Raw genomic sequence first — 19,953 nt, forward strand, 5'->3', positions numbered from 1 at the left:
ATAAGAAAAGATTAAAAGAAATGTTTCTGCTTTACTCAGGGCAATACTACTTGTTTTCAGCTAATACGCTCTTAGCAAGATGAAGCATGTAATTGTACAGATTACTCTGTTAAAATTTTCAAAACATTTTGGCAGTTTATATGGAGTGACATCGCTCTACACTGAGTGTAATTCGGAGAAAAGAAACCAGGTTTCTCCCTGGGAGGTATTTAAGAGGTAATATATGTTTAAGTGTCTCCGCCTCTGAATCCACCCACTTCTTGATAGCTGCAGCAGTCTTGTTGACTCACAGAAGCCGTGTTCATGCAAGAGCCAGCGATGAGCAGTATTTTTCAGAGATTTTAAGAGCACACCTCCTGCTATGTATTTCTCATTCTAGCTTGCTGAAGCTGTATGGAAGAAAGTTTTACGTTTCAAAGATATTGCAAAAGATAGTTCCTCCTCTCATCCTGGAAAATCCTGACAGACCAGTTGGATACCTTTCAGGCCTTAACCAAGAACTTTATCTTCTCAACCCACTGTCTTTTTTACTGTAGAGAGACCTGAGACACCCTTAAGGACTGAGAATCTGACTAATTTAAACAGATGGCTAATCCCAGTGCTGTCTGCAATGGACATCTACATCATCATCATCAGAAACAGAATAACCTCTTAAAAAGTGGAATATTTAAGAAAAATGGAATCACTAAAGGAATGAAGGTAAGGTTTAATTGTTTACCCTAATTGCCTCAATATTGAAAACAAGTAGGTAGTTGCAACGTTACTTATTAAGCTAGATTTATAACCGTCTTAGTGTCCATCGAACAACTTGTATGGATTAGGCTTCTGTTTAAGTTTTGTAATCATGGGACCTAACACAGCTTTTGTCTCTCCTAAACTGCAAGAGAGAGTTGGGAATGCTCATGCAAATGCTGTTGGTCCTGTGGACTGACAGCCTCTAGTTCATATCAAACACATGTAGTAGCTTCCTTCTAAAGCTTAACCAGTGGTGGAGTTGACTTTGCAGTGTATTAATCACTAGTGGAGGGCTGTTTTTTCAACTTCAAGTGTATGTGGAGTAATTTTTAAAGTGCAATTTGTCGCTGTACAAGTATAACAATAAAAATATGTAGGCAGGGGAAGCTGTCTTTTCTTGAGTTTACATTTCTGCAGGGTTGGTTTAGCTGATCCCTGCACTTTACTGATGCCTGCTCTCCAACCTAGTACTGCTTAAAATCCAAGTCAGTTTACTTTCTATTTTCTCAAGCTGTTCTCTTTGAAGCAGCGCTTCTCACATACCTGAGTATTTTGTAGAACTGTTGGCATGTTAACATCCTAAAGGATGAATGACAAATCTAACAGTATACTTTTACCAAAAGAGCCCAAGTCTTAAAGGTTGTCTGTCTGCGATACCTGCTTTGACTGGTAGCTTACTGTCTGTCTTGGAGTGTCCTAATTCTGGATCTTGATGTAATCATTAGGAGAAAGTCTTGTAGTGACTGGCTTTACAGCACGGTGTGGTGGTGAGAGGAGGATGGAGGAGGTTGCTTGTGGAGCCTGAGCATTCACCTGACTATCCCTGTTGGAAGCTTTAGACAGGGACTGTGGTGAGGGCTCTGCTGTTTTACAAATAAACTGCTATCTTTTATCTTTCTCTAAATGGGGCGCTAACACACCTTAGCACTCTAATGAAGGCACGCCCAGTGTCATGCTTAATGGTTGTCTGGCTTTAGGTGTCTCCCCTGGTACGAGTGTTTCCCAATCGCTGGCTTGTGTTGGATGAGGAAAGCAAAAAGTCTTGCGCAATGACTGAAAAAGGCCTTTCTTGGATTCGCTTCCAGAAACCTAATTCAGTATCCTTTTATACATATCACATACACCTCCTCATCATTTTATACATTAGCTATTTGCCACAACGGTGTTCTAAATTTTTGCTTTCCATTTGTGACAGATTTCAAGGGCTAAGCTTTGCCATTCAGTTATTGTCAACTGAAATGAGTGATTTTGAAATCCCAGGAGGGCATTACTAGGATTTCCTCCTTAATAAAAAAGAGAAGTAAAGTAAAAAGCTAGAGAAGTAATGAATAGTATTACTGAGGAAGAGCAAAAAAAAAAATATTGGCCTGAAAGGGGTGGCAAAGAAATGAGGGAAATATTAGTAGGTGGACCTTCAAGATTAGTGAAGTCTTACGAGCGCCACATGGTTGGAGGAGAAGGTGTGTTACCCTGCTGTGCAACACCTGACAGTAGCACTGAGCCACTTGTAAATACCATCCATGGCTGAGGGAAGTGGTGAGGAAGTGAAGACTTAGAAAGTTCAGGAGGCTTATCAAAAACAGATTTGGTAAGTCCAGGTCGAGCACTGTGCTCTGAATTACACACCATTTCCCCTTTCTTTCTGCTCCAAACACAGATTGGGAAAGAAGGAAACAATTGCAGACAAGAGAGACAAGAGTCCTGAATGAACCAGGAATCTCATTCCTGGCAGGAATCTCCCCATTCCTGTCTGGTCTGTTTCCCCGCCCCAGCTGCCTCACCCTGTTCAGTGCTTGATGCTATTTTACAGGAACAGATACTGTTCCTTCCTCCCTGCATTGTTTACGAGCCTTTGCTGCTGGAGGTGTGTGGCTCCACACAGCCCTCCGCGCGTTTGTATTTGCAACCCCTTGCTGGGCTGTGCTTCCCACTTTACAAGCTGGGATCTGAGAAGCAGGGAATATGGCAGCTGGGTGCACACAGAAGCCTGTACAAGAGCCAGACCCAGGTTTCTCTTAACTCCAGTCATTCTCCCTTCTTCCTCTTTTGCTCTTTAGCCACCTTGCCCCTATTTCCCGCAATACTCTGACACATGTTTATGTACTTTACTGCCCATGCAGTAAATTAATTGACCATTAAACGCTTTATATAGCAGAAATATAGTGCTAGTATATTCAGGGGATGTGACTGCTGATGCTGGTTCTAGAACCTAAGACTGATGATAGTTCCAAAATTCTTGGGCTCAGTTACGGCCGTGCTACTTTGCAAGGAGCAGAAGAGGGAGAGATGCTGTGGTTTGAGAGAGGCAACTAATGCAGAGACTGCAGTGAGAGAATGGCACAGTGAAGGCTTCTAAGCCTATAGCAATGGTTTTGCACAATTGGCTGGCTGGAATATCAGGCTTTGCAGAAATCAGCTCCATATACACTTTTTTTCCAAGGGAGCCCACAGGAAGCACTGGCTTTGGAAACATTGCTTTTGAAAGCACTTGCTCAAGAACAATGTGTTTTGCATCTTAATGATGTAAGAACATTTTGTGTGTCTGTGCGTGCTTGACAGAAATAGAGAAGCAATTCTGATACCACAAACCACCCCCCCCCCCCCCCCATCTACCCCGGGTTTCTGAAGAAAGGATTTTGTTTAATGGGTTGAGAAAGGTAATAAAGGTAATGAGGGATGATCAAATGTGGGGGAGCAGGGAGGCTCTCTTTGCTTCCAGCAATCTATGGCATACGAAGGACAGAGAGGAGGTAGCCAAGTGATAAAGAAGCAGTGAAGCATCCTTCCAGAGGAGAAGCTGTTGCTTTTGGGGAAGTGCTAGACTGCTTTGGGGTGGGATGACTTGTTCAGATAGCTTCTGTGATTATTTTAAGTCTGATTCACTCAATTGTGGCTGATAGTACAGACTCTCCATGTACTAGTGGACATCAGGCTTAACCACGTCCCCACAGCCATGCTGCCTCCAGGTAGTCTTTGGAAGTTGGGCCACAGTAAGTCCTAAACTTCGGGATGTGGGTTGCAGACCATGCCTTCTACTTTGTTAGTGCTTCTACCAGAGGCAGATGCTTTGTGTTCTTCCAGAATCCATAGTCTGGACTTGCCTTTACTCAAAGCACAGTTCAGTAGCTAACCTATTTATTTAGCTAACTGCATTGGCCAGGAGAAGGTATTTTCCTAGTGATGGTTTCATTGCCATTTTATTGCTGTTAATTGGGTACCAACAATAGGGGACATAGGATTTTTAAAACAATAAATGTGTTTGTCTAGTGGAAACATTTTTCCTATAAAACACATGCAACAGTTCCATTTCTTTGATAGATTATTTCCTTGGATGCCTTAACCTCCAAGACATTATAAAGCTATTTTGCAAACTCATTATTTTGATGTTCTGCACGGAGAATGGCAGTGGCTTGGAAGAAACGTGTAGTCAACAAGACTATAACCTTTTCCGGGACTTTCAAGTTCCTGTCTGAAGGCAAAAAAGAGCCTGGGATGAGACCAAACCCAGCAGCATCTGCCCCACTTATCTGATGGCCTGAAAATATGATAGTCTCCAACATTTGGAGGCTCTAAAATTCAGAAACTGTTTATGTTTAACCTCTGTCCTGTGATATCTGAACCTCCTCCCAGCTGTTCTACTTAGCTATTTGGTTCAATATTCCAGCATCCAATCTGAGTCCCTTCCATGCTCTTGGCTCTTCCAGTTTTCCTCCTCCCTTTTCTGCTCTACAATATCATTTACTCCCTAATAAGGATCTTAAAGAAAACATTGATTGTTTAGGAAAGGAATGGAATATGCCATGCAAGTGTTCTCCATAGGAGTAACTTTCTTGCATGTTGTAAAGGCTGCCTGTAATTTCTTTGCTCTGTTTGCAGCATCAGTTGTGCCATAATGGTCTACCAACATAATAGCTTTTTTCTGAAATATCTTCATATTTTGATACTGGTTTGGGTAAAAACAAACTGAAAGGGAACTTACAGCAGCTCAGGATTTTGGATGGTTTCCATTGTGCATGTGTTCATGGAAAGTGCAATTCCCATTTGCCCTCTGGGTTTCATAGCTATAGTGATGTCAGGAAAAAAATGGAAATTTGGTTTTCAGTAAAATTCTCTGCCAATTACTGTACCTGTTGCTTCAGCTGCACCATAGATATGACCTTCTCATCCTCAGTTCCTGCCTTCTTTTCTCCTTGGTTTCAAGCCTGAGAAAAGTGTTGCTTTGCACCTGCACTCTCAGCTAATAATCACAGGTCTTGGATCCACGCCCTTGTTTCTGTCATCTGCCGTGCTATGTGATGAGCTCAATGCATTGGAAGCAGGAAACACTGGGGACATCTTTCTGCAGCCGAGGTGTCACCACTCTGTGGGCACATGTAGCAGTCTCTGACTCTTGTAGCAATGCTGTGAGTGTGTTGCATGAGACTTTGCATGCAAGGCTGCAATTTTTCACATAGCTCAATGTGTAAGGTTGGTCTGGAGTCATTACCTTCTTAACGCCTGGAAATCTCTAAATTCAGGTAATTAAATTTTGGAAGGTAAAGCCATGACAGAAATAGCAGAGAGAAGTTTACTTTGGCTTGAAAGATTCAGCTTGTCAGGTCTTTAAGGTCAGCCTCCTCTTAGCACAGTAACAGCTCATCCTTCTACTCATGAAAGCAAGTAAATGTATTGGGAGGCTGGCTTAGCTACACATATAACCCATGACTGAGCTCCAGTGCAAAAATAAGCACTATACAAGAGATAGAAACAGGAGTGGCCTTTGAAAGAGGAATTTTGAAACATTCTGGGGGCATGTAGGGATGGCGTTAGGAAAGCCAAAGATCTCCTGGAGTCAACATTTGCAGGGAATACCAAGGGAAGCAAGAACAGCTTTTACTGCTACATTAGTAGTAGATAATAAACAAGGAAAACATGTCCCATCAACAACTGGGGTGGATGGCTTAGTGACCACAGATGCAGGTAAGGTGTACTCTGTGCTTTCTTTGCCTCACTTTTCACCATCAAAGTCTTCCAAGCCTCTGTGTTGTCAAACTACCAGCAGTGAAAGAAGGTTCAGTCATGGATCTCTTGAGAAATCACAACCCATACAAGGGTGTGGGAACAGGAAGGAAGCACTCACGTGTGCTAGCTGATATCACAGTGATATCACACACTATCAGCTTTTGAAAGCTCCCACCTGTCAAAGATCCCTGATAAGACAAATGTTTCACCTGTCTTCAAAAGACAGATCATTTCTAGCAAAGGTTGCTTCTGGGAACATAGGGAGAAAGGTGATTTGGAATAACAAGCATAGATGCACAAGAGGTAAATGATGTTTGACTATCTTCCATGCTGAGGTGACTAGATTTGTGTATGAGAGGTTAGTAATGGATGTCACCACCTTGACGTTGGCCACACCACCCTCATGTGCTACTTGGGACATTACGGTCTCGATGGGCAGACTACTATAAGGGCTAATAAATGACTGGATCATTGGACTCAAAGGGTGGTGGTGAGTGGTTCATACTTTGCCTGCAGGCTGGAGAGTTTCATATATGTAGATGGGGAGTGGGAATCAAGATAATGGGTAACAGCAGTGGGACATATGGAGCCTTTCAGGGCTCAGCTGGGCAAAACCCTGAGCACCCTGCTGGGAATTTGGTTTTGAGCTGCCTTTAAATATGAAGATGAAACAGAGACCATCCAATCAAAGTGAGTCTGTGACCTTTCAGTGCAAGGAGGCAGCATTTCTGTGGTGAGTCAGCAGCAGTGATCCAAAAATGGATTAAACTGATGCAGAACCCCAGTCATGCTTCTGTGAGTAGCTATTTGGCAAGCAGCTTATTCATGCTCAATAGAGGTAATTAGTAATAGAAAGCCATGGCGTGACTAGTCCCATTGCCCACCTATTTACATCCCTTCAGCGTGAGAATTAATTGCCTGTGCAAGCTGTAAGTGGTGGTCTGCCTTACAGAAACAAGAAAGGTAAAATGTGTCTTCTACCTGCAATGTCAGCGAGCGATGTAGCTGGATGTGTTCCATTGCAGAAGCAAGTTCATCAAGAATAACTAGCAGAATGATAAGATTATGGCTGCTTAGGGCCTGTTTGGGTCTCTGTGTGAGCTGGCATGTACAGGACCCAGGGATGACCACAGAACACTGAATGAAATGAAAAGAGTTATTTTATTTTCATTACCTTGTCAAAATAGGGATCCCCAAAGCAGCACCTGGGCAGAGCCACAGAGCTCAGTTCTTGCTTGGTCCATGCTAGAGGATCTCTGAACCTGCTGTTTTCACCTGTATTTCAGGGGTTCTCACAGGTGTAGATTACCTCCCTGCTTCAATCTTTCCCACAGCAGGGAAGGAATCTCAAGCATGTTTGATAGAGTGCCTGTAAGTCTATCTCAGCCTGTATTATTGAAACACAGACACTGGACCTAGCCAACATACAAAGCTAAGCAACAATTGGTATGATATATGTGTTTTTCTACACCTCAGCTGCAATCACTTCAGCATGTTTATAATTCTCCTCAACAATCTTCTGTTATGTTCCCATAGTTTCTATAAAATCTGACTTTTCACCAGAAAATTGTTTAGCATCATGCTGCCTCTCTCACAGCTTGCTCTTTGCGTGTGTGCAGTGGTGTTTCAAATCCTGGTTTATAAGGGTACAAGACAGCCATAAAGATCCTAATTTATCATGATATGCAGGTCTGTTTCTTCTGCCAACATAGACATATGAATTCTCTTGTGGATTATTGGTTTTTTACTTTCTTTTTAAAGAAATTAACTTTTGTTGTGGGTAGGACTTGTGGCATTAACCAGCAAAGCAGGAAATTAAATTTCCCTACAATGACCAGTGGCACAGCCAGAGAATTCCTGCCATTCCTGGCAGCTAATTTTTTCCACAGAAAATACTTTAAGAAAGCAACCCAGCCAGGAATTTTGTGAGGGTTGCTCTCTATTGTCTGAGAGTTGTCATTGTGGCATGGATATTGAATTGGGAAGAAAAACGTCATTTAAGGAGAAGAGCAGGCAGCAGGACCGGCAGTGTTGTGTGCCAGACTGAGGAGGAACTGGAGTGTTTTACAGTTAAAGATACATGAATTCAGACAGACGACTAGAACATTCTGCGAGATACCTTTAGCACAAAACCGTGAGATGAAGAGCTGAATTTCCAGGGTAAATGCCATCTATGTACGCCCATGTCTTCAGAACAAAGTAACATTTAACCTGTTCTGGCCAGGTGTCTTTCTCCCACCTAAAGTATTTTGAATTTCTAGAACACCCAGTGTAGATGTAACACAGCAATGCCTTATCTGTTCTACTGATCATCTCAGGGGTTTTTGGAAGTCATTCAGCTGTATCCTTGCCTTCATTCATTTGATCAAGCACAGGCATGTGCTCTGTCATTTCTACCAAAAAATTTGGTCTTCTCCATCAGCCTACCAAGACGTGAGGATTTATTCACATAAAAAGGGAATATGGAAAGACAAATTTGAAATGCAGAGCTGAGGCTTGTAGCCATTTCAGCTGAGATAATGCTGCACTCTGCTTCCTCCAGGAATTTCCATTTGAGTTTCTGCTTCCCTGTTGCTGCTGCTGATTCATACGGTCTGAAGAGCTGCCATGCATCTCTCCCTGTGACTCACATGTAGCTATCTGAGACTTCACAGTCCAAAGCTGTCAGCCTTCATCTGGAATCACAGCAGCCAATTTGTATGTTCTTGAGCTTCCCGGGGCTGTTCTGCAGGAGAATCCCTCAATCTAGCTCTGAATTTCCATTTTCTGCCCGTTTCTTGTGTTTCCACAAAACTCTGTCTTCTTACAGGGACATTAGTTCCCCTGTCATCACCAGGTTGCACTTCCTGCAGGTAAAGGTAAGCTGCAGCCAAGTTCTTATGCACACTGTTGTGGGGGAGATCTGTTGAGATCAGCCACACTGCTGCCGGGAGAGAGCAGGGCACAGATGTTTCCACCCAGTCCTAGCAGCCATGTGTTAGAGACTGTAGTGATTTACATGAGACCTTGGAGGTCGGGGAATATAACTTGAGAAATAAATTTAAGACCACCTGTGGCTGTCACATTGTACCTCATTGTCAGCTGTTCCCTGAAAGAATCCCAGCCCTGTGATCCGATCAAATACATCTCCTGCTGACCAACCTCAAAACTTCAGGTGCTGCACAGATCCCAACACCAAACTACAAAACAATTCAAAGTGAACAAGATTTTTTGAAGGCATTTCATGGTTCAGGAAAGCATTTGAAAAATCATGTTTGCCCTTCTTTTTGAGATTGTATTCATGCAAGTTTCTGGTTTTGGGCTTTTGAACTTCCAGCAATCTCTTGACATCAGTCATGCTCACAGGGAACATTCTACTTTGTCTCTGGCACACAAATGTGTGTCTGCAAGTCTCCTGAAGTCATCTCTTCTTTAAAAAAGGCTGTTTTAAAATTGCTCCTCTGCGCAATATTTTCCTTGCATCACTGTTATATAAACAGGTTTTTTGTGTGCATATGTGGGTGGTAAGATTGTCTGAGAGGTTCTATCAGATATCGGGATATGTTAATCTTGAAGGGGGAAATCTTCTTGGCTTTTGATTGTTCTATTTTGATCAGAAAAGAAAAGAAATCCTGTTCATACTGTTTGGATGCAGTCTCCATCCCTTTTCCTCTCTTCTAATCACAATCACCTTCCCCTGTGGGCCTTATCTTTGGTTCCTTTCTGCTTGCTTTAGGTTACAAAAAAACTCTTTGTGAAATAAGCCTTTAAGTATTGGATTGGTGCATCTGTGGGTAAATAAATAGTACGGGGTGTTACAAAGCAGATTTTCATTTCTCTCTATGTACAGCCCAGTTTTATCGCAGGTTAGCAAATAAGAAATTACTTTAGCAAATAAGAAATTACTTTATCAAATGATCTGGGAAGAATGCCTCCTGGGCAAAACTTGTCTGTTACTACTTTTTGGCTCTCAATACATGTTTTAACAGTGTCTTTTCAAGTTAAACTCAGAACCTTTGCTTCTTAAATTTATTTCTTACTCATAACCAAGAAGGAAGTACAGATTCCAAATGAAAAATGTACGTTTGCCAAAACCAACACCTTTTGAAGAAAAAAGCTAGTATTTTTATTTCTCATGCTGTGATGAGTATGCTGTTGATATATGCCAAGTCTAATAGCTTTTTCTTAAAATCTGTTTTCAAGGGATAGAAAATGTATCAATTCCATAATTTGTGTCTATTTTCAGATGCATATTGATGGCACTGGTAGGTTGATGTGCGTAGTGTGAAATGTTGGATGTTCTGTGAGCGCTAGCAAGACTTGGCAAAATAATTACGAGGTTGTGTCCTGAGACAGGAGACTTGTGCTTTGTGAACTGAGGAGCAGCTTTAATAAAATCTGGCTTCACCTTGGGTTGAACCTTTTGTCCAAGAAGAGGTGTAATTTATTACCTCCCTGAAGAGGAATTAATTGACCTCCTTGCATCTCTTGCTCACCAGTGAAAGGTAAAGAAATAAAATTGTGCACACGATGACTGTCTTGAGCCAAAGATATTCAGGATCAAGAAGGGCTTCAGGAAGCATGTTTTTTCTCCATGTGTCTTCTGTAAGGATGAGGAGCTGAGCAGGCTGGCCCCTCGGTCCTCTAGCAGAGGATGTATTGTTAGCAGCAGCAGTTTTCAGAGTGAAGTAATGTCTGCAAGACCATTCCGCATCCCTCTGTGTACAATGTCTTCCCAAGCACACAAGTTCACCTGTCCCTTCCCAACAGGCTGTTCTCTGCCCTTCATTAGCGTCTTGCCTCTTGCCAAATTTCTATTGAGATGAGAGAAAACTCTTCTCTTTACTGTCTTTCTCTATAAGTGAAGCCCTGTCATCACCTCTTTGATTAGGTAAAGAAGTCACTGTGGGTTTTGCATTAGAAATCCATCTCTGGAGGTTATGCAAGAATGAAAGTCAACAGACACTCTGCTAGCAATAAACAAGACAGCATTACCAAGCATGACAGAACAAAAATGGAGCTCTGTCAGCTTCCATCTCATCCCCAACCCAAAGTATCCATTCATTTATGCCTTTGAAAATCTTGTATTAACTTCCTTATGGTTTCACTACAGCATAATTAGATCAAGCAAGTCAGAAGGTAAAAATTAGCTTTACCTATCAATAGGTAGAAAACATTTTAAAATTTGCAGAAATAAGGTATCATTAGCAGGTTTTTATATCTGTGATTCAGTGTAACTGAAGACCTTTAGAATACTTGCATGTGGGCTAAGAATCACATGGGTATATTTAAGTAAATTGAAGCATGATTTCAATCTATTTTTTTCGGTATCATTATCAGAGACTTGGGCTTTTTTGACTGTTTCAATGTGTAGCTGCTGAGAAACAGTGTTGTAAGCTTGTGATATTGTTACAAAGATGTTAACATCTACAGGAAACAAAATTTCAATCAATGGCAAGTTATGCAGATTCTTAAAACATTGGGTAGGCCTATTTGGTTTTATTCCCCGCCAAACACTTTATAGGTGTCCAAAATGTATGTGATTGGGGAACAGGAGTGTTACATGAGGGGAAAAAACCTACCTACATAGTCTGAGCTTTCAGCATGGTAGCATTATAAAATCTTGGCTGGTATCCTAAAGAAACAAAACTTACTCAGCGATACTATACTATCTGTCTGTCAACTCCTTAACAGCTTGTGAACTCGTGAACCATTTTTGTATCATCCACTCCTTCCTTTAAGTAGGCTTTTGGGCACAGCAGAAAGGCCCAGCACCTTCCCTGCTGAAATAAGAGATGCTGCAGTGCGAACTGATTCCTCCAGTGACCTGGACAGTCTGCAGCAGAAAGGAGATTTTACCTATGTTCCAAATAAGAAAGAAGTTTCTGTCAGTGTGTTCCTTTATTTGACACCAAAGTCAGCAAACACGAGACGCGTATAAAAAAACCCCAGGATTTATTATTCCCAGAACTCGCACGGCTCTGTTTACTTCTGCTCCAACTCATTTCTCCATGGTGTGTATCTTACCATTGCATTTCTCTGGAATTTGTTTAGTCCGTAAACTTTCTGACATAAAGACATTTTATTTTGGTCTCTACTTGTAAAATACTTGGTACACATATGATCAGTGTCCATTAAGGGTACCTTTATTCACAGGGATTTTTATCAAAGTCGCCCAGTTTTTCAAATATCAGTGATTTGTCATCAGTATTGTGTAAAGCAGTTGCCCTGCCTCTTGTTCTAGTTGATGCTACTAAGTCAGGATGGAGAAGTGTGCCTTGGTGGCATCTCTCATGGGACATTTCTGTTCTACCAGTCTATCTACAGATGGAACTTGAGTTCATGTTAAATGTTAATGTTCTCCCGTAATTCAGTTCCTAACTCAGGCATCAGTTCTTCATCCTTAGAGCAGTCTTATCCAAAGGGGAGCAGTTCCAAACTCATCGTTGTCGTCTGCCTGGTGTTCCTCCTGTTCACAAGGGTCATGTTATTTCAGTTCACCTCCTGCTGATCAAGTACCTTGCCTGCTCAGCAACAGCATTCTAGTTGGAGCTGTATTTCAGGACATCAGCTTAAAGACAGAAATGCAAACCTCTCACTCTGTGACAGGTAATTTGTGTAAGCTCAGGCCAGAGGTTGATGCACAGGCATTTTAGAGGGCTTTGAATACTTCTTCCTTGAGATTAATATGAACATGATGAAAATATTTTATTTTTCAGAGCTACACACAGAATTACTTGAATAGTGTGGAAAGATTTTAAACAGCTTTTAACCAGATATCCAAGAAGGGTCGTGCCTCTAAACTATAACTGGAAATAACTGGCAGAGGATGGTTTGAGGGTTCTTTAGTTTTCTTTTTTTATAGAGTGATTTTTTGCTGGAGAAGCTAATCAAAACATCTCTGCACTCTGTCACTTCTCAATAAGCAGCCACCATGGTTGACTAACAATAATTTTTTTGCAGACTCCACTGTTTGCTGCTAATTCCTGTATTTCTTTTTTCCAGCCCTCTACATCTTCCTGGTTTATGGCTGCATTTCAAGGCTGCATTTAGTCACTGTTGCACAGTGTGTGGCATTCTTGGCTGTGCTACATCCCCACTTAGATGTGTGGCCAAAAATAAAAGAGACCTTTTCCACAGGATTCATGCAGGGTTTGCAATGCAGTATTTCAGCAGAGGTAACAGAGATGGGCATCAATCATCTGTAACAAATCATATTTGCCAACTATACTTTCTTGGAATAGGAAACAGCTTTATCTATGAGATTATGGTGATAAAAGGATTTACCAAGTCTGATGATAAATCTTCTGACACAATTTCTTGAAACTTATGATAGAGGCAAATTAACTAGTGTTACTTTCTGTGCTATTGGAAAAAGGAATATTTTTCTTAACTTGAAGCAGATGCTGGAGTCTTGTTTCTTTATTAGCCTCATTCAGGCATGGGCAAAATGAGCAGACACACCTGTGCTTTATCTATTCACGTTTTCTGACAGATCATTGCAAAACTGAATAGGAGCTTGTGACTTTCAGTCCATGTTGTTCAACATGTAAGATTTAGCAGAGCTCATAAACAAGTGTTTAAACAGTTGAGTAGGTAAGAACTTTAGCAGTGCATCAAAACATTCTGAGTTTTGAAAAGAGAATTCACTTGGGTGGAGGAGATGGAAGGAACAAGAAAATGTATATACATGCAAGGCTTTGAAAGGGAAGGATGTCTCGAAAGCTGCCAGAAACAGGTCTTTATGTGTGGATACTGGTCACTTTTGCATTATGAAAATTAATTCTCAGGCTATGGTGGATATCTAATTAACCTAATACTGGTTAGTTTCATATTAAGGGTGATCACCAGCTGGATACAAAGCTGCTTATGTCGTAAGCCAAGCAGGTTACAGCTAAAAGCAAACACTTTGGTTTAGGTCCCACTTTCACATCTGAGAAAAACATACTTGGAAACGTGACATTCATGTCTGCAACAGTTTGTAATTATTCAGGTGTCAGTATCAGGGACAAGGAATCACAGTTGAACTGCTGTAACTCCTTCTCACTTTCAAGGCCAGGTCAGTGAAATCTGTGTTAGTGAAGGGACAAAGAGCTCTCCCAGGTGACGGCTGGCCAGGCGGGGTGGAAATGAGCGAGTGTGATAAAGCAGTGGTTGGACTGGAGAGTCTGGCTCGCTTGGTTGTCCCGAGCTGCTTTCAGCAGTGTTCAGCAGTGTGGTGGTGCTCGGGTGGAGTGAGGTGGAGCTGCCCCAGGGAGCAAAATGCGCTGTGAGAACTGGGTCAGGGCGTGCCGGGTGCGCTGGTGGTGCCGGCGTAGCCCGAGGCTACGGAGGGAAAGCCAAGAGGAGGTGAAAGGTGGATGGGTTGAGTCTGTAGCAGGTGATCCCAGCCAGGATGACAGCAAGGAACCAAAGGGAAGGGATGGTACAAGGAGGGGAGGATGGAGATCTGTAAGCAACTGCAGTCTTAAAGGGAGTTGATTTTCTTTTTTTTTTTTTTTTTTTTCATAAATAGCAAAGAAATAAGACTGGAAAGTGGATTGCTGCAGAATAATTTCACAGGTAACGTGTGTTGACTAGAGTGTAGTACTCAGAAATGAAATACTTTAGTGCTGACTGAATGTTTAGTTAAAACAGAAGCAGCAGAGGCTGCTACCACCAGCTCTATTCCATACTCCCATTAGGAAAATTCTAGCACAAGCTCTTTTGTAACTGCTTACAGCACCTTTCTTCAGGCATTTTTTCTGAGTCTGTTTTTCTCAGTCTGTAAGAGTGCTTTAATCCATTTTGTCATATGTCCCTCAAGGATATACTTATTTTTTTTTAAATTTTCTTGCTAGCTCCAAAATTGTAGTGTTTCTGGGGAAATGTGGTGTCCTCTGCAGCATGTCTCGTAACATAGCAAAAGCAGATTTGAGGGCTGTGTGGGACTGAGATGGATCTTAGGAAATGAGGACGGAATTCTAGGGGTTTGTGTAGGAATGCAAGACTTCCACATTATTCTTTTGAGATTTATAACACAGGAAAAAGTTGTTAGCACTTAACTCTAGTTCACTACAGAGACAAAAGGACATATATGGAATTTCAAAATAATTCCACTAGGCTTTGCAAACTAAGTGGTCAGATTTTTGGAATGGCTCCCACAGAAAATAAAAATATTTCAAAATTCTGTGGTCTGTGATCTTTTCTCCTGACAGTGCAGGAATGCCTGCGTCAAATATTTTCCATTCCTGGCATGGATTCATTCCCCCAGAGGTTATGTTCTGTTTTAATGTAAATAATCTATACAGTGTGATGCACCTGAGTGAAGATGCTTTAAAGATTTTACATTCCATTCCAGTCAAGACCTATGTGATAATCTGAACATCTTCCTGTATACCTTCACTGCACTGTCTGTTGCATTTTCAGTTCTCTTGGTGTAGGAGCCAATCTTCCTCCTTGGCTGATAGAATCCCAATTTGGACACTTCTCCACTTGTCCGGGCTTTTAAAATGAAATTCTAATCTATTCTGTTAATTAACAAATGGCAGCATACTGGATTTTACCCTGTGCTTTGGCTTACAGTGATTCTGTGAGAATAAAGCAGAAATGCATTGGTCAAGGCAGACCTTTAAGTAAACTACTCATACAGAATCTATGTTTTAGAATATTTGACATGCAGGGATATAATCTCTCTGCATGCTTTTCTCTGACTCTTCCAAATTTGGCATAACTTTTTGCTGGTACCTTTCAGGGTCTCTCAGGCAAGCCAGTGCTTTTTACTGGACATTTCTGTATCATTTTCACACAGCAGCTCCAGTGGACATGGCTGTACTGAGCACTTGACTTAGTCTGAACTGCCTTTATCCAAAAGGAGAATCCTTTCATTCATTTCTCTCTTGACTTAAAGCTAGAGATCATGGTGCACTTCAGGGATTGGGCTCTCTAACAGGACAGGGACATGAACTGTCAACTCCTCCTGGGTGGATGCAGGCAAGGCTCACACCTGCCCACCCCTCTGACTGAGCTGACTGGATTCCAGAGCCACTGCCTCTCACAGAGGGAAGGTACTGCCAGGGTGTCCTGTGTTCATTAAACAGTGTCAGGCAGCAGTTCACAAACCTGCCAGCTCCTGTCCAGGCTGGGAGCCAGGAGCCCCTGTGTGTCACTGAGGCAAGACCGTGCCTCCAGGCACTGCAGACAGCACCTGCCACACGAACTGACTGACTGACTGTCAAACAAGGAGTGCAGCTGGGCAGCACAGGGATGGAAGCCTGGATGGAAGCACTGCTGCTTAAAGGGGGAAAGTAAAAGGCATTGTTGGGACTATCCAGACCTCCCATACTCAAGCAATTATTTAAACAGGTAATTCAAGCTAATTACATCGTTTAGCCTTTACAGCTGACAGTTCTGTTTTTCTGGAAGCAAGATTGATCTTTTTTCCAAGTTTCTCTAGGGCCCTGGGGTGGTGCCCACAGCTGTGCTTCCGAGTACGGAGTCGTGCCTTCTTCGCAGCTCACAGTGCCTTAGCTGCATTCCCCATTGAGTGACTCCGGATTGTTCCTCATGAGTCCCTGCTGGGGGGCAGCTCCACCTGAGTTTTGTTCAAGGGCTTCCACTTTATTTCTCCTAAGCAGAATGCAGACAAAAAATTATGGCGTAGGAACTGCAGGTAGTATTTTACTGTACTTATTGTCTTCCAGCAGCTTTAAGAGATTAGATCTGATCCATGAAAATAAAGAAAAAAGAGGGGTGGAAAAAGAGACAACAATACTATCTAGTATGAATTTGGTCCTCAGAGGGGGATATTCTTGAATTATGATGGTTGTTCTGCATGTCCTTCTTGCCATTCTTGATTTTGTATCAGCTGATATTTTTCACACAGGCTGATGTTATTCCATTAGTCCATAAGGGAGCTGTCAGGATGGGCACATAAAATTTCTTAATTATGATTAATTTCATACCGAGTATGAGGGGAGTGCACAGCTTTCCCTGTGGACTGGGAAAGAATGTACAGTAAGGAGTTATCAGAATATACTATTATTGTTTCAGAATTCACTGTAAAGCATTATGTCTGAAACATCTAAATACCTACAGGAGTGTCTCCTTAGATCTTGTTAGGAGCTTCTGTCATGGGACCTCAAATAGTTTGTTGGTGTTTTTTTCCCTATTGTAGCTGAACTTCATTCATTCTGTATTAACTGATTTCTACCATGGGACATGCTAGTGAGATCATTCTGCACATGTGGACATTTTTCACAGATAAATTATATTTTTCTCTGCTAGATGGTAGGCTGTAAGTATGTAGTTCATCCTCTCAGGGGCGTTCCTGGATGAACTAAAGTTGTCAGAACAAATTTGAGGCCCTCTCTCCACTGCAGTTGAGAGAGACACTGGCACCTTTTGTTGTTGCTCATTATTTGCCTCATTGCAGAAATACTTTTGTAGCAGCCATTATAGAAGGGTACAACATTTGTCTTATGCTCAAGTTCGTATTTTTTGGGGGGTTCTTTTTGCAAATGAGGAGGGGTAGAGGTAAAACATGAGGTCTTCTGAAAAATGTTTATTTATCTTCTGCATGAAGGTTTACTATTATTTGCTTATCACGTATAAGTTTAAACAGTAACTTCTTTTTTTCAGAAGTAGGAGACTACTAGTATTTTAAAATCTTTACATTTTAATGGGCTTTAAAACTACGTTTTTTACACGAGCTTTCCTTTTGGATTGCGTTGACAAGAAGTCAGATTGGTGTCTAGGCATCTTCTGTTGCTCTAGAAACATATCAGGTAGCTCAGGAGAGTGTGTTCTTGATCAGAGCTTCAGCACATCCTTCTAGATGACCCTGCCTAGCCTCTGCTTTGCCAACTACTGTCACTTTTTACTTCCCAAATTTAGGAGCACGGGCACAGACGTCTGTACCAAAGTGTTATCCTAAGGAAAAGTCAAAGAAACCTTATTGTATCTTTCAGAGGGTTGATATACTAGAATGGTGATATGTAAAGATGTTAATGAGGTAAAGATAACAGGGGGGTTTTGTTTGTCCACAAAAGAGGGGAAAAAAATGTCTATATGGACCTTTTTTTTACACAGATTTGTGAAATGTGCTGAACAGTTTTAGGTTTCCCAAACATCAACAGCTGCCTAGAGCCAGAGTAATACTAATTTTATTTTATTTTATTTTTAAGCAGAAAGTCTGTATACCTATTTCCTTCTTCCAGCGCCTGTGATTCAGATGTTCTCTCTATCTGCTTACATTTTACCCTCTGAAGATATGTTTCAGCTGTTTTTGCAGTTCTCAATCATTTCTGTTCCACATTTCATGTCATAGTGAGGTGAACATCAGGTAAGCAGAAAAATAGGACATGAGGCTTAAAAGTATTTTGAGATGTCATCTAGTCAGTTTCTGCAAGTCAGTTTTATCCAGGGCTGGTTTTCTGCTGGAATATCTTGAAGGCTGTTCTGGAGCCTCTTAGCTCATAAGATGTGCCACTCTGTTTTGGGGTTTCATTAAGACTGACAGCACTGCTCTCTGCTGTCCTCTGCTAGACGATGTTAGCTTTGACTTTACATGAAATGTCCCTACCAGTGGTTTATGTCCATCTTAAACACCTCCATTGCTCTAGATTCACATTTAACTGATTTTATCAGTACAAAGCTCCTTCTAATGTCTGGTTTAGATCACTTTGGCTGTGATTTAAGCACATTGATGCTTAATAGAGCACAGAGTACTCTCTTTCTTTTGCAGTTGTCTTTTATATGTTTGAAGACTCTTAGGCAGCCAGTCATTAGAGTTTTCTCTTCTCTTTAAACTAGACAATTCTAATTCGTTCATTCTTTCCTCATAACTTACTTGACAAGACTTTATGCTTCTTTCCCAGTTCTCTCCATCTGGTTCACATCTTCTTTCTCAAAAAGCAGTGTCTGAAGCTGGATGGACACTTCAGCTGAGACCTGCATTAGTACTGCTTAGTAGCTCTAGAATGGTTTGTCCTTTTGCCCTTAACATGAGTTTCTTAAGAGATAGCTGTTTTTTCTCTAACTCCTTCTACTTTTAACATTGATTCCTAGAGCAATACCTGCTACTTCTGAATACAGTTGTGCTCTTCTGAAATCTGTGATTTTGCTGTTCCATTTCCTACTTTTCCTAAGTCCCTTGATTTCTACCATTTTATCAGTATAAATGAAAACTTTGAATTAATACACCTTAATGTGTCCTGAAATTACTTCCAAAGTGCAGCAATGTTTTAAGTATTGTCTTCCAATTTGCCCCATGGCAAAATGGGAGGAAATAATAATAGAGGTAAGGGAAAGACTTGTGAAATGCCTGTAAGCATTTTTTTCCATAAGCAGTGATTTCATGTTGTTACATATCCAGCATCTTCTGACACCCCGGAACATCCCAGCTTGCCTACCACATCCTTGCTTTCCAAGATGGGCAAGAGGCAGAATGTGCTGAACCTTGTTCAGACCTAACTAGAGTCTGGTTCATGGGTTATTACAATTGTGCTTGTGTAATTCACTCCAAGAATGGCTAAAGAGCCAAGTTTTTGCTGCCTGTCCTTCAGTTCAGGGATTTGGATCCTTTTGCCTTATCAAGGTTACATTTTCCTGAAGCTTTTAGAAAATTTGATATCATGAAGGCCTCATCAGATTTGATTGAAATGCTCTGTGAGTTCAAAAGCTTTAGTAGAGGAGTACTTGCAGAGAGAGAAGTAACATGAGGGAGTAGGCCATTGCTTTCTCAAAAAAAAGTTAAGATTGTTCAAACCCAAAGGCTAATTCAATTGAACTTTTACTTTTTGCAGTGCATTTGAGGTGTCTTCCTTTGCTGAAACAACAAAACACTTCAGTCATCTCTTTCTCTCAGTTTTCTTGCACCTGATTTTTGTCTCTTGAATTTCTCGTGTGCTTCTTTTTCCTATGTCTTTCCAGCCAAGAGCCACAGGCTCTAGGTGCTAACCTCTAGGTAGACATTGACCCACTGGTGAAAATCAGTACAAGGTGGGTTGAGGACTTCCCTTTTTGTCTGTGTCTAGACTGCTATAAAATCTGAGGACAGCATTTATTTAAAGATGTTTCTGCAAACCTGGGTAGTTACAGAAGGTTCAGATGAGAGAAAGCTAGCACTTCTCATGCTCAGTGTTATGACTTAGATAATTACTGGAACAACTTATAAAGAGCATTTCAATGTAGAATACACTCTTTTTTTAAAAAGCACTAATTTACTTCTAGATTCTTTTTTATTGATCTTTGAGCAAT

General features: G+C 41.3%; 1 protein-coding gene across 1 annotated transcript in view; it reads left to right on the top strand.

Moving 5' to 3' along the window:
• Window positions 1-585: 585 nt before the first annotated feature.
• The window catches only part of SPTLC3 (serine palmitoyltransferase long chain base subunit 3), a gene marked incomplete at both ends in the record, with an annotated part of 78,366 nt that continues 58,998 nt past the window's right edge, over window positions 586-19,953 (top strand). The window contains one exon of the mRNA XM_082302655.1: window positions 586-699. Within this exon, the coding sequence (XP_082158781.1) occupies window positions 586-699 (114 nt within the window). The remainder of the gene's footprint in view (window positions 700-19,953) is intronic.

Source organism: Coloeus monedula (assembly GCF_965178545.1).
Source record: "Coloeus monedula genome assembly, chromosome: 2".
Taxonomy (NCBI): domain Eukaryota; kingdom Metazoa; phylum Chordata; class Aves; order Passeriformes; family Corvidae; genus Coloeus; species Coloeus monedula.